This window comes from Lepisosteus platostomus, chromosome 8 (assembly GCF_059453375.1).
Source record: "Lepisosteus platostomus isolate fLepPlt1 chromosome 8, fLepPlt1.hap1, whole genome shotgun sequence".
Classification (NCBI taxonomy): Eukaryota; Metazoa; Chordata; class Actinopteri; order Semionotiformes; family Lepisosteidae; genus Lepisosteus; species Lepisosteus platostomus.
Genome location: NC_142618.1, coordinates 37,647,753 through 37,663,621, shown reverse-complemented (window position 1 = coordinate 37,663,621; position 15,869 = coordinate 37,647,753). Strand labels below are relative to the sequence as shown.

General features: G+C 39.4%; 1 protein-coding gene across 2 annotated transcripts in view; it reads right to left on the bottom strand.

The window, feature by feature from the left end:
* The window catches only part of wwp1 (WW domain containing E3 ubiquitin protein ligase 1), a 48,268-nt gene extending 33,062 nt beyond the window's left edge, over nt 1–15,206 (bottom strand). For both annotated transcript variants that reach the window (XM_088643321.1, XM_088643322.1), the window contains exons 1-3: nt 15,054–15,206; nt 4,145–4,203; nt 1,013–1,103 (exon numbers count right to left, since the gene is read on the bottom strand). In XM_088643321.1, coding sequence (XP_088499447.1) covers nt 1,013–1,082 — 70 coding nt within the window. In that variant the 5' untranslated portion in view covers nt 1,083–1,103; nt 4,145–4,203; nt 15,054–15,206. The remainder of the gene's footprint in view (nt 1–1,012; nt 1,104–4,144; nt 4,204–15,053) is intronic.
* Between the last annotated feature and the right edge of the window lie 663 nt (nt 15,207–15,869).

The following is a 15,869-nucleotide window of genomic DNA, read 5'->3' as shown; positions in this document are numbered from 1 at the left end:
TGGGCGTTACAATTAAAAAAAACAAAACACAAAGTTCTGAATTTCCATGTGCACACCCAGTGCCAACTGAGCTTTGATATATACAATGGGGCACAGTCACACTAGAGAAAAGCAAATATCTGTCAGTTTAAGTTACACTACAGCATTTATTTACATTATATTGTACATTTTAGCAACTGTAACCACTGGTTCTATAAGTGAAAGCTCTCAAGATGCGTGTACAAACCTACACTCCCACCTTGTCAGAATCTGGTCCCCACACAAAGTCAACACATCAGATATGGACATTGGCTCTCACTAGCCAATAAAGGAGCCTGTAACATTGTGTCTGCTATATCTTTCATCTTCACAATTGCCTACTTTTCTTTAACAGAAAGGTTTTTGACTTTCAACTATGGGCTCCTAACACTCAAGTGACCCAGTGACTTGACAGGATGTTCACAGCTCTTTTATGAGCTTAGTTACCCAGTAATTAATTACCTTAATTTGACCAACAAAAGATCCCTAAACTTCTGCACCTTCAAAAGAAGGATGTTCAACACTATCAGTCTGTTCAAATTGCCATTATTAAAATACTCAGTTGTTGTATTTATGCATCACAATTTTCAACATGAGTTATTAAAATTCAGTGAAAATCCATGTTTAGACTTTAGAGGGCCCTATACAGTAGATACCCATGAGATACACATGTGTATATTACCTCTACATGCGCCGCAGTCACAGTACTATCGATTGAAATGGTAATTCCCTAAGGCAACAGGAACAGTGGTGATTTGTCAGTAAGACTCCAATTTTGCTTTAATGATCACTTTGCTTTAAAAAAAGTAGCAAGTAAACTTCACTAAGCACTTACATGCCTTCTCAAAACCAGAGTAAATTTCAGAACCTCTGAACAGAAAAAGTTTCCAGGTTTATTAGCTACAAATGCTGGATCCTTTTAAAAAAAAACAACAACAAAGAAACCCAGAAAAGTGTAGTGGGGTTCCCGTGGCAACACAGTTCAGGTCCTTACCAGTTGTGTGTAGCTGTGATCTCCCATTGTGACGATTACTGCTGTCTGACCTGGTCGAGGCTGTGGCCATGTCATTAGCCGCTGTGAGAGCCTAAAACACAAAGAAAACAGACGGCATTCAGATGATATTATAAGTTGATGAACAAATAAAGACTGTGACTACTGTTTTTAGAATTTATTATTATGAAAAAACTCAAGATTTCTACAATACAGGTAGTGGAAGAAATGTTAATGCAATAGGCATTTTTATGCTTCCTTTTAAACTTTACATTATAAGGCAATGGCATGTTTTAGGTAACACAAAATATTTAAATATAGCAGCCAAATTGAGCTTTAGCTGAATTGTGTAAGCTTCTAACAGTGTTGAATAAAATAAAGATTGAACATCTGTAAAAGAAAGGCTAAGGAAGTTTGTCTGGAGTATCTTAAAAAATGACTTGTTTGCCAAGAAGTAGAGTTGGTAGCACATCTCTGAATGTTGGAGAGGTAGTTAGACTCCGGCACTTCTGCATGACCTCTACTGTAACCTGGATGTTACTGACTAACTGTTTTATTTTCACAGATAATGCTGAAAAACCCTTTGCAGCAAAGCATGAGCCAAACTTTCCACTTTTGAAGAAAGCAGTGTTCCCAAACCTGGTCCTTGGCAATCTCATCAGTGGGGTTTTGTTCTAGTCAAGCTTTTATTTAACCTTATAGAGTTATGACGAGACTACATTTACATTTCAGGTATTTCAGATGCTGTTAACTACTGCATTTCATCATGTGAACTTTTAAGCTGTAACTTTCAAATTACAAATAAAAAGGTTATTTTAATTAAAGGTACAATTAAGTAAGAGCTTGGCTGAACCAAGAACTAGCTTATGTGTGGGACCCCAGGACAAGTTTGCGATAGTATGGTCCACGTAGTGACGGGATCACAACCCACTCTAGGGTACTGTGGTCATGATGCGTCTAAAACCCTCCTGCCAGCTTCAGACATCTTTCACTGTGGACTCCTCAACAAGTCAAAGTAAAAAAACTGCAACAGTATTACAGTACATAGTGTTTTTACAGACACTATACAATTTCAAACACTTAAGCAAAAAAATATGAATATACATCTTATTTTTATTTTTAATTTAAAGCAGTAAGATGTACAAGCTTGCAAAAGCTAAATATCACAAATGCACTTCAGTCACACAGGACTGTGCAAAAAATCAAAGATAGGATCAGGCAAGTTTTCATTTCACGTCCCTCACACTTGAGCTGCTTAGCTCATGCGAAGTTCTAAAGATGTAATGCCAATATTTAAACGCTGGTTGGTACACTTTGCACCTTTAATGAAACCTCTAATGCTTTCTATTCAAAATTGAAAAGTAATCGATTTCACATAACATTAATCATTACACTGAGATGCTTTACAACAACACAAAATTAAAACCGATATCCACACAAATTTAACAGACGTAAAAGCTAGTATACAAAAGCTAGGTTTTAAAGACAGCATTCAAAAGTGCTGCTAGACCTAATATAAACTTGGAGATGGTTACATTCCATTCAGTATAACTAAAAAGTCAAAAACCGACACTGTATTTTAGTTTTAATAATATATTGCTATAGGGCTGGGCAAGTCAAGCTCAACTTATAAATAGCCTACATAGACTATTTTAGTTCCCTAATCTTAAAAGGTGGGGCAGGTATGATGCTGATAAGAACTGAGCTACTCAAACCAGGACTGTATAAACCTGGTCCAGTAGAGTCAGTATGTACACAGGTTCTCATTTCTTCTCTTGTCAAGCTAAATCAGCTGGTTACTGGTATAATGGGAAGACATTAAAAGGAGTGGGCCTCCTGTCTACCACTGAACTAAAGGGCCAGATGAATGGCCATTTCAACTCACCTGGATCACCCACTTAACTGGGCAACATGTCTATCAAAAGAACTCCTCTTTTACTCCTCCTCTGATAAACTGATTTCCATGTAATATATTAAAGCTGCCTGTACTGCAATTTTCGTTCCAATTACAAGTAATCAGTCTTGACAGAAACATTAAAAGCCTTGTCAAAGCAACATTACTCGCTCTGCACGTCCTCATGTCCCTTCCTGAAACGTGGATTCAATGATAACATTCCTGGAGCCTGGCACAAGCACCAAAAGGATATACAAACATAAGCATACACTAAAGCAACAGATGCATTTTTAAATATCTAACCGTTTGTCCTGCTGCTTTAGAACCATCTCTTTGTACTGTTTAGTTGAACATATACAGTATTACCAAAGGTGGCACCAGACTTTATTGCTCAGGGTTCCCACCTACTAACCAAAGCAAGAAATAAATTAATAATAAAGAGGACATGGAGAAATATAGAAGTATTAGTAGTAGTATCTATCTTTCTAGCATTCAGATTGGTGCTATATTTGTCATATTACCAATATTACAAAAAAATGGTTCTAATATCGTCGCCTTATACTGTAGAGTTTAAAAGGAAGCAAAACAAGTACCTATTGCATTAACAATTCATGCAACACCTGGACTGTAGATGTATCATTTCAGCAAAGGTCCATATAAAAGAGATTTTGCAAAAATATCAAAACCTGGGCTTGCTTCAATGTTAAGTTGAAGTACACAATGGCCTTAGTTATTGTGGCCTAATGGCCTAATAGTTGTGCCCATTTAATGGCCTTAAATCTTATAGCTTTTTTCCTTTTTAAAAAGATCATGCTAAATCAAACCTAAGATTTCTTTCCATGCTAGACAGTTGGCTACCAAAATCTGACAAAAGCTGTTACTTTACACAGTAACCTGTGCAAGACCTCCAGACCACCCTTGTACAATAATGGAAAGGCCAGCTGTTGTCAAGGGTTGGAAATGGCAGCTGCACTCACTCAGCTAGCGTCACAGCTTGCACTACTGTAGGTTCGAGGACCACTGCTGCCTAGTGTCTTAGGACACTAAACGTTATGGCTGTCAAAGTCATTTAAATGGACTATTGTTAAGGGAAGAAAGGCTAGATCCATAACACATGGAGCCGAACCAGGAAGTACAGCACTACAGGAACTAAATCATGTTTGTGGGCACCAGTAATGACACTGTTTGGCCCAAGGGTGCAGACTGATCTCAACACACATGTACCTGATGGAGGTACTTACGATTGCGTGATCACTAAGCCGTCGGAGATCCACACCTGACACTGCGGCCCATGATTCTACTGTAGAAGGAAGAAAAAAATAAGGATCAGTTTGACTTTGATCATCTCCCTTTCATAATAAATACCACACATCTTCTGCACACCTCCAACTGGGAAATGAGAGAGCTCAGACCAGCAATACCAGCATCTATTGTTTGTGCACAGTGATGCCCAAGACCTAAAAGTTTCATGCCATTCTTCACACAAGACAAATACACATGGGCACAAAGTCTGAAAATCATTCAGATGCCCAACTTAAAACACCCAGAGGTTTACAAACAATAACTCATAATTGTTACAGTCTGATCCCAGATTCATTAAAAGCAATTGGACAGGACTATTTTCCACAATCAGCAAAATGAATCCTTGCTCACAGCTGAGCATGACTACACACTGCAGCAAGAAAACACTGCTCTGTGCCTCATTACTCACTCTGCCTCAGAACACATAGCACACAAACTACTGAAATTCAAGAAGGGGAAGGTTAACCACAGGTGTGCTGGCAACAATGTGTTTAGTGCAGAAATATTCAGACTATTTTCTATCTGAATTGAATATCACAGTACTCATATAGAAACTCCTTTACGTTAATTTTTTTTTAATTCAAGAAAATGCACTGGAAAATAGTCATGAATCTCTTAAATAAAAGTCCTGCCTTCCAAATCTCTGTTCTGTCTATGGATGTAAAAAAAAAAGTGTCAAGAGCATTAGAAGTAGCAGATACAACGTAAGAGCTTTTCATTATGTTCAGCTGGTTAAATTTAAATATTAAATATTCAGACACCCACTAATAGGTTGCAATTAATGTTATGATTGTGAATAGACCAAAGGCTGACAATGAGAGCAGTGCTTTAGCAGTTCCTCCTCTAGAAGATCACTTGGCGGCTCAAACATTTAAGATTCAAAGCAGAATTTAGTCCCCATGTCAATTTCTTCACAAACTCGCAGCAAAGAAGTTGGAGTATCTGACGTGCTTGTTTAAAAGCTGCCCCACTGGGATTCACTGACACACAGATTTTCCCCATTAACCACACACTATAAAGCACTGCTGCACACAACTAACAAGAGCTACTGCAGCACAACCACATGCTTGAAATCTGGAGGATTCATCATCGGCGTTGCTGCTGTGGCTTGCGACCAGCCTGACTGTGCAGAGAGCACAGTGAAGACACCTGGAAAAGCCAAGAAGAAGCTCACAAGGCTCAGACAAGTCCTGTTTAAACCCACTTAGAGAGGAAAGGTTAGTAGATACTTCCAACAGAACATAGCATGATGTAAGACACTTGGAAAAGGGATTCAATAAGATTGCCGATGCCGCATTCAGAGTAAAAACACAGGTGATACAAACTGAAGCACCAATTCTTGAATCCCAACAGCAGCCTCTTGGCACTCTCTTTCTCAAGATGGTTCACAATGGCCTCAGCATTCTCATGAGAAGTATAATCTCAAAGCAGCAAAGAAAAACGGTGATAAGAGAACATGGATTATAATCAAGTCACTTGAGTCATACAAGCTACTTTAATTAAGCATTAATCTAACAAATCTATAAATGAAAGACATGTTGAAGCAACAAACTGTACTGTAGCATCTGACATTCAAAGAAATTAAAATGGAAGGATTAAGCAAATTTCTAAAACAAGGCATTCCACTGTCAACAAGCCAATTTTTGGTCCCAAATATACAGCACAGGAGAGGAAGTGTCATGTAAAGTAATATTATTCACTTTATATATATTTAGATATATAATTGCCATGAACATCCACACACAATGCAGATTACCTCAGCACATTTAAACATCTCAGCATATCCTCCCACACGTAACTGTTACTCTGTTACATACAGGGCTCTTTTACACAATCTTCTCAGTACTAACAGATCTGTACATCGGTGCAGTTATAACAGCCAGGTTCTTTGAACAAGTCTGAAGTTCCTGAGACAGGCCGAGACTTATCATTGTTTTGCATTATTGGACAAAAAATGTTTTTTGGGGATTAATTTCGAAAACAGTTAAAAGGATCTTCTCTTTCAATTTAGCGAAAGTTGGAAAGTTGGGAAATACTGAGGATATAATATAAACCGTTTGCTCAGAGACATCATGTCTTTTGAGGATCCCAAAAAGTTATCACAATACCTCAAAATGCTTGCCCTTTAATTGTTTCTGAGCTGCTTGTATTATATCAAGTGGAAAAGTGAAATGACAAATTCCCTTAAGTAAACACTGAAGAAACCATGATGAACGTTATTAAAATCCTAGATTTGATCTTGCCTTTTCCTCAATTGACCTAATTATGGTTTACAGTCTGACAAATGTTTTGGTGTTTTCCCAAAATCGAACCTAAACCCGATTCCCTTAAAAATTAACATTTGTAGAGTTTTGCACCTTATGACTAAAGATAGAAAATAAAGTAAGTAGGACATGTTCATCCACAGACAAAAGCAGGTCCAACCACAGCTGCAAGGAGTAGGAAATTGAACTTTTAACACATGTTCTCTCTGCCTGGGAGCACAGGGACCAAGGTTATAGCTAAACACGCTTTCAACCAACTACATTACTAACACAGCAGTATTTTGCATGTTGAAAGAGCATTACGGTGCACTGATCATGATGTTCCGATACGATCTCTAAACAGCACATTACCAAAGCTGTATGAGACAACTGTTCGAATTGTCAGTCTACCAGGATTAAAAAATGATTGAACAGTGTAAGACTTGGTTTTCATAATTCATAAAACAATTCATATGGTCAAATAAATCAGACAAAGACAAACTATACTGGATCTCTACAGGTGTCCCCCCTGAATGTGTACAGCACAGCTGTATACTGTCCACTTGCAGTATACTGGTCTAAGGGCCCTGGGCAATTCCATCAAAATCTGTCTCAACATCAGGGAAACCAGGAAATTAGAAACCTTTTTCATGATTATCATTACTTTGTATTATTTACACTCTGCCATAAATATAAAGTACTTCTTAGGTAAAACCAAATTACTGCAGTAAAAGGTTTAAAGAAGAGATCTGCATCACTGTGCAGAACTGTGTGAAGAATTGGGTTCTCTCTTTTCTTAACTGTGCTACTTTAACCGATTTCAATTATCCAAACTGCAACAAGACTAGCACAGGCTTACTCAAAGCACACCAGCTGCACTGATACATTCAGATAATATAACACACATGCAATCAAATGCATGTGCAAACACTGTTCATATGTTTAAGATTCATGCATCTTTTTTCATGACGATGAAAGTTGCTAATTACACCTCTATGGACAGTCAGATCCACTCAACTAAAAAAACCTGCACTCCTCAACCGCTGGTCACTTTCTATGTGAACAAGGTTTGCAAACGCATTTTATGCAACCCTGTAAACTTCACAGGCCTATGTACACCCAAGTTTTCAAAGCTTACATTTACACAAGGGAGCTAAATTCAATTTTGCACAAAAGGTTTCTACAGCAGTTCCAAATTGTGTGGCTACTTTAAAAGCACAGTTGACAGTTCTCTTGACAGCATCCCTCTCTCACCATGCAGAGCACGGTAGCTCTAAACACAGCAATGACATTTGTTCACTCTTCCTCCTCACACAAGAGCATAAAATAAGAGAAAATGCTATTTTCTTGGTCCCTTCTACATGGAACATGTTCAGATGGTGACAGGCAGGTCTTGCTCTCTATCAGTTCATCTCTGCTGTAAGATGGAGGACTGGCTTATGACTGGCAAGCAATTCCCATTCATATAGAAGACAGGATTATTATTTTAGGTCTGTCTACAGTATAATTACTTCAGATGGTCTTCTTCTGTAAATGTTTTTACATTTTACTTGCAGAACATCTCAGCTCTTATAACGTTGTACAGGGGACAAAATGAACATTCAAAATAAAGCTCATTCACTAATTGCCTATTTGAAATTTTCTTTTTCCAAATGTTTTTAGGCATGTGGATGATTTATCTGTTGCTGAAACATCACATTACAGCTCCAACAGAAAACTTTACGAAACTGCACAGGGCTTACTTGACAGTTTGCTGTAGTTCCATCCCAGCCTGAAATCTTAACTGAAATACGGCAGAAAGACAAAAGAAAATAAACGCAGGCAAATTAAACAGAAAAGGCAGTGGTCATGAATTCATCTCCGTAACTGCAATAAATGTCACGGCTTACTCAGAAATAAACAATATATCCAACATCATTGAGAGCCACTGAGATCTGATCACTGTAGTGCAGCTTCCAAGCAAGCCCATAATTGTTCAATATTAAAAAAGCTCACAGGAAGGATGGTCGCCTCGGGTTCCACCCACTATCCCCAAGACCTCATACAGCTAAAAGCACATCGCAAAGAAAAGCAGGCGTTACCCAGATCAAAACCAGGCCAGTGAGCATCAAATGCACAGAGGTCCAGCCTGGTGGAAGTCAAAGAGAAAGGCTGTATTGATTCCAAAGAAAAAAAAAACTCTAAAAAAAGTCCATTATGATGACTACATTACAAGCATTTAACTTAAAGTGCACTGTGAGTATACCAGCCAATCATGGGTGAAGAAACTGACGACTGGCCAATGACAGAATGTGCACTGCCTGTCCACTTCTCACTCACACCACCAGCAGGGTTGTTGCCCAGGTGTATCCAAGTTCCTCCATGTCCCTTAGGAAAATATTAATATAGGAAACAGTGCAGAAAAATTAACTGTAACCTGGAATGGTGTATTACAGGATACTATAAGAAACACTAGAGTGAATCGAAACAGCAACACCAAAGAAAATCATATTGTTAAGGCTAAGACATAGGTATTGACCCCATCTCATAGCCAAATCAAGGCTATTCAATCATTTCACCAAAAATGATCCACTTTGTGCTGAGCCAAACTGATTAATCAACGATACTTCACCGAGATGACAGAGAGGCCATTTATCTTACAGTGGCAGCCCAGATGAATTAAATCAGTGGAGGTGCAGACAGGATCCCTCCACTTCTGCCTGCAACTATCTCCCTGCGGACCGGCCCGAAAGGTATGCTCCAGCCCTTCAGAGCCAACTCAGCATTTCCACTTGCTCTCTGTTTTGGAAGATCTCATGACAAGCACACAAATCCTTAACTTATTGATTTGTCAAATTCAATAGCCAAAGCTAATGCACTATTCACATTCAATAAGTAAAGTGCATTTAAGGAGGCCATTTTTCAGAAGACAGGAAACCCCAAAATGAAATTTGCATCTCGTGTGGGTTACTGCCTCTAAAATACTAAGACAGTACACAAGCTAAATAGTTGTCTAAGGAAGACAAGCGCCCTGTTTGTGGAAATAAGGTACTCATATCATTTGCTCTGTATTTACTTGAAGCAGTCCAAGTACACAGCTCAATCTCTGATTCACATTACTGAGAGCAGCCATCTTTTTGTCTCAGAGACGAGAAAAGAGTCTTTAGAACTTTGCAAAGAATTGCAATTACATTTCAAACATTTGCTGCAATTATTTTTTTAACCTTTGAAAGCAAAGCCTCTCTTGGTTCATCTGAAGGAGACCATTTTAAATTTTCCTCTTAAAAACCAAACTAAAGTTACTGGCTATAATAAACATTCTGGCAGTGCTCTGTTATAATATGGCATAATACAGCCAGCACTCTCCTCACTCATTCTACCAGTGCAGTCTGAGAGAGGAATTGCTTATGGGGTTCAGTGTATGTTTTGCTTCCTAGTCATGTAATTATGGATGTTTTCCTTATTTTCAGGAAATGAGTAGTCATAGCAGAGATAAACACTTGTATGGTTTTGTAGCAGACAAAGGCAACAGAATAGACCTGTAGAGGGAACAGAGATGTGGGAATTCAAGATGAAAGCTCTTCAACACAAACATAGGGCAAATTCTTTACAGCCTTCCTCTAAAACACTAAGACACCTGGCTTCTTGTTACAGAATCTACAAAGAACTACTGAGGCTAATAGGATACTTTGACTACTCGTTTAACATTACTGTTCCTTCAATACAAGGAAACTCTAATCTTAATCTGCTTTAGTTTAAAAAGCTGACACTAAACAGAACTGAAGTACTTTCATGCCACAAGTGGGTTTTTTTTTTCAGACTCTTCTCTCTATATTAATGTGCTGGGGGTAATGTCCTACCATTTCAAAGAAATAGCAAATATGGCAAACCTTTAAATAACCAAATCTAACATTTATTTTTCCTATGGCATGAACTATAGGAACTGCAGATACTTTATCTGGTTTGTTGTATTTCTGTAACTCCAAGTATTATTAATAATAATAGTTTCTTACACTTATATAGAGCTTTTCTTAACACTCCACTCAAAGCACTTTACAGGTAATGGGGACTCCCCTCCACCACCACCAATGTGCAGCTCCACCTGGATGATGTGATGGCAGCCACAGTGCACCAGAGCACTCACCACACACCAGCTATCAGTGGGGAGGAGAACAGAGTGATGAAGCCAATTCATAGATCGGGACTATTAGGAGGCTATGACCGGTAAAGGCCATTGGGAAATTTGGCCAGGACGCTGGGGTTACACCCCATTATATTTAAAAATATATATTTTTTGTATTATTTGAAAATTGATAAAACAATAACACTGCAGACTACTGTGCACTTTGCAATTCTGTGCAATGTCTGCGTTTTGGACCGGCATTCTTCTGCCTCTCCACGTTTTAGAAATGTAAGTTATTCTGCTACATATTATTGACAAGTTATTTCCCCACATGAATCAAAGCCATTCAAAGATTTTTGCATGTCCCTTGAAAATAGGCTATGGAATGACAGCTGACAAAATGTTATGTACAAGAACCATGTAAGAATTACAATTATCTGGTTTCTCAGGCACATTTTATCAATGGGTTCTTAAAACCTTAAGTTTTTCATTCATACATACAAGACTTTTTATTTTCACATTATTTTTTCAACTATTTCAGCTTCATTATTTGAATTTTTTAAACTCCTGCAACGCAGGTACAAAAACACATCTATCAACAGGTAAACAGTTACAGTTCAGCCTTTATACCATCTTCCAAGCAGCTACAAAATAAACACGCTTAGGTTGAGGAGAACAGATTTGTTTTTTCAGCACCCAGCCAATGAGTGTGCAAGTACAGTACATCACAACAATCCAAATTAGATAGCTTCCTGAGCGCTGCGCTTTAGGTAAGCTAATTTCTTGCTGGTAAGGGTCCAAGCAAGAACCAGCAAGAACCAACAATATGAGACAAAGCTGAACTTCCAGGATTGTCTGCTTTCACAAGGCTTTTTGTTGGCTCCACATAATGTGGCCTAAAATTCAATGTCCTCTTCTTCCAACAGCCATGCTTCACCATGTTCAACCTCCATCCTGATAGCTAACACTCCTGTACCCTTTCTGAATGCAGCAACAGAGACTGGCTAGAAACTGCCATTGAATCAGTACGAGATGAGTGCCAATAAGCAAGTGAGACCAATAACTTTCCACTGAAATGCCAGTGACCAGTTTTACTAACAAATGAACAATACGTTTTTACTGTCACTTTAAAACAGCACCTGTTTAACATATGTGTAGATAAGATGGCCAGTTCTCTAGTTCATTCTGAGAGTGAAGTGGAGATTAAGGAGATTCTTCACTGTAATTTTATTTACTAAGCTGTGATAGGTACAGAATGTACAGAAGGTACAGAATGGAGGTGTCTGCCATCAGTCCCATTTAGTCCCAGTTCAGGGGCAGTTACAAACAGCACGCCTCCTTCAGGCTAGAGCCCGATTACAACATGTGACATCTGCTTACATCTGCTTCCCAGCTCTGTTGAAGCCACCAGCCTACCCTGAGCACCACTGCCAGACCAGCACAGTGGAAAGTGAAAGGATGTAAGCCAGCATATATGAATGATTTTGCGCTTCTTCTCAACCTCTCAGAGTTCATTTGTCACATTGCATCAATATTGTAAGTAAATATAAAAATGCATTTTAGCTGAGAGGAACATTCCCACTGCTATTTTTAAAGTCTGCTGCACCACTATCCCTGCATGCCTACCCCCTCTTCTGTCTCAGCAAGACCCATCTCAGTTTCTTCCACACCTTAACCTCATGAGGAGGAGACCATCCACTGTGCAGTACCTCTCAATGGTTAAGAGGCAATCAAACACCAGCACCTAAAAAGATGCTACCTATAAGTCCATCACCATTGCAATCACTGCACAAAATAGTGAGGAACAAGTATTCATACTGTATGGAGGAGTGTGCAGGGATTAATGCTGAATCCTGGACAACATCAATTTCCCTTTCAACAATTCTCTAAAGATTCACTTGTTCCTGGATTTTTCCCCAACTTGTTTGAAGCACAGAAGGTATCATTTAAAGTAGACTAGAGTCTAACTTATTAATAAATTCATTTCAGGATTAATTATTAGCATATAAGAATTTAGCTAATATTTCAATATGACTGACATAGAAATGTAGATTGACAACATGTCTAAGGCTTTTGAACAGCAGTGTCACTTTATAATGCAGGATAATACATCATCAAACAAAAGCATGTTAAAAAAATATTCCAAAATATAACATTGAGAGAAATGTTTAAGTCACGTGGTGACAGACAAGTGCCAATGTAAAGTCACTGAGGGTAAACACTGTCTGTGTTTTAATTCCAACTCATCACTTAACAAGCAGAAAACAATCTGACAGCAAAAGAAAGCAAAGGCTTTACCTAGGTAAAACTGAAAATCCAGGTGTGAGGTTTTACAGAACAGGGCAACAAATGCACAATATCTACCATACCAACCTACCAAGAAACAAAGTCAAACACTTTACAAGAAACAGTAAGTCGCCTATCCTTTTCTTTAAAACACAAATTCTGTAAATCACGGCTAGCCCTGGAGGCAGCTGTACAAATCAGCGAGGCTCTAATTCCGTTTCCGGAAAAGCCATAGAAAGTCAGCTCTGTAACAGCCGTCCACCTGGTTAGGAGAATCAGCCGAGGCCTGGAATACCCAGCTCATGTGGAGCTGAACACATAACAGGGGTGCTTCACTTTCATCTACCCATACTGTGCTGAAAGCACATGATTATAGGGAGAGCATGACACTTCAAAACAAGGCTGAATCAACATACCCACTTGTGGCATTAAGACAGACAAAAAGGCCCTGTGAAATCTACTGTGTACCACAATTAGGCCTAGGACTGTGTATTGATGCAAAAGGAGTGCTAACACCTTGCAAATACATTTTTTGCAACATTACACATTTACAGTATATAATGCACACGCACCATCCACACCACCAACAGCTGTTTTCAAAGGTAAAATCGTTTGATTAAGATGCGTGATCATTCTATATATACTGCTTTCCAAAGAACAATTATAGTGCAACTAACTGGACAGCCTTACTGGCATAACTGTAGCCGAATCCCATAGTCGTGGATCTTGTATTTTGTTTTATCCTTCATTTAACCAGATAACTCAAATGAGAAATTCTCACTGTTCAATGACAGACCCATTTAAATGGCAGGGCATTTACTGGAGCAACTTGAGTAAAGCACCTTTACTACAGAGCGCAATCCAATCCAGTCCCACACTTCAACAAAACATAGGGGCTTTGCACTTCTCAAAATGCCCGAGCTAACTCCAGTACTCACTCCCTTGTGTCAAGTGCTGGTCTTAGAAGTCTTCCCCAGGTCAGCCTTCCCCCCAGTGAGGTACTTCACTCAAGACTGCTCCAGGAAAATACCCAGCATGTACAAATGGATATAAGCATCAGCCAAACGGATTAATAATGGGGCAACCCAAAGGTACAAGCACACTATTTCTAATAAAAAGTTCATGGAGACAGAGCAGCAGAGACTGCTCAGACTGGCAGCTCCCCCCAATTACGTCTGCAAAACAAAGCAACTAAATAACACAACACTATCGCAAGGGTCACTGCGTGCTTGACTTGGCAAATCTTTATTGACATACAAACACGATACAACCAGAGATAACGGTAATTCCTCTAATAAAACCGCCTGTGAACAGGGAGACTACTGAACTTTTCCCCCAGCTCAGCACTGCTCATCTGAAAGCCTGGTCAAACATATTTCAAACTTTGCAGATTATCGCTCTACAGACCCCTCTCAGCTCCCCTGCACCACAAAACAAAAACATCTGAGAATACTGCGATTTTTATACCACATGCTTGTTGCCTTAATTGATAAATCTGTCTTCATTTTGTGCAGATCATCCTGGCCCACCAGTCTTGACACCAGTGAGGGAAAGCGGAGACGTGCCGATTGTTTATTAAATGTCAAATCCGATTTTTATCACACTAGTAATACTAAGACTCCTATCAAAATTATTTTCCCTGCAGACTGAATTATTTGTAATCCGATACACGGCTTAATCTGAAGGACGGGACAACCCGACATTCAATTTGCTTGCGTTTACCAACGGGAACTTCGGCGGTGTTGAAGCAAGCGAAACAGGTCATAAAAGTTCACTTTGAGGAAAACAAAATATTTATACGACACAACTCCAGCCGATGGGTTACCGGGTTTTATCACCGGAGCTATGAACGCTATTCATCTGCCAAGTCTCGAAAACGCAATACCACCTTTTTACACATAATAGTAATAATAATCATCATCATCATCATCATCTTTTTCTCATCGGTGCACAGAATCCAGCCCGGCTAGGGATTATTAACAGCCAGAACAAACACGGGACAGGCCCCCAGCACTCCAGACTTGAGTCCGCCATCTTTTCGTACAGTGCAATACAACACAAACAACTCTGAGCGCACGGACTGCACAACCTCTGTAAGACACACAGAGCCTGAAACGGAGGGGACGAGACAAGACCTGGGATAAGTGACCCATCTGAAGAACATGGTACCATCATATTTCCAAAACAGCAGCTCGGAGGTTTGGCGGAAGCTCTTACCGTGCCCGCTGCTCTGTGCCCGTCTAATACAGTCTCAACCACCCCACCGCTCCGCCAGGCGAGCAGACCTTTTTGCCATCTCTCAGTCTGTTTCTCCTGCTCTACCCGCAGCGTGCGCACACACGCAGGACACGCACAGCTCCCGCCTGGCGACGTCACCACGCACAGTTACCATGTTGCTGCGATACCTAGGCGTGAGTAGGTGAAGCCCAGTCTGGCGTTGTGAGCGCTAAGCTTGCATACACGGTGTATTCTGCATCATGTACTGTATACCCCCCTCTTTAGCCACAGCCAATACATACAACACGTATGAGCAATGTCCAGGTTTTTAAGAGGCATTATCTAAATATCTATACATGTCTAGTTTCTTATACACACAAAGTGTATAAAATAACAACCCAGGACGGCGATGCACCACTCAAAATATTTTAACTCGTAACTCCGAACGCGTTAACTCCTACATTAAACCATAGCCTGTTACCCCCTTATTCCCGCTCTGCCCTCCATCAATCAACGCGCAGTTTCACTGCTGACTCACACAAATATTACAATATAAACATTAAATTAAATTAATATTAATGAACCGAAACGTAAAATGCTCGAGAATTATATCCATCGCAGACGAGAATTAAAAGTAACATTCCCGTTATTATTAGTAGTAGCATTAAGTCTTGTCTCATGAGTTAGTGCAACTAACCAGGTGACAGTCAGTAAACATCAGTGTTTGGGAAGAAATGGAAATCCCTTTAGTTTCTTATGTATTGCTCTCAAAAACTAGGATCGTTTTAAATTGTAATGATGAAAATTAGAATAATT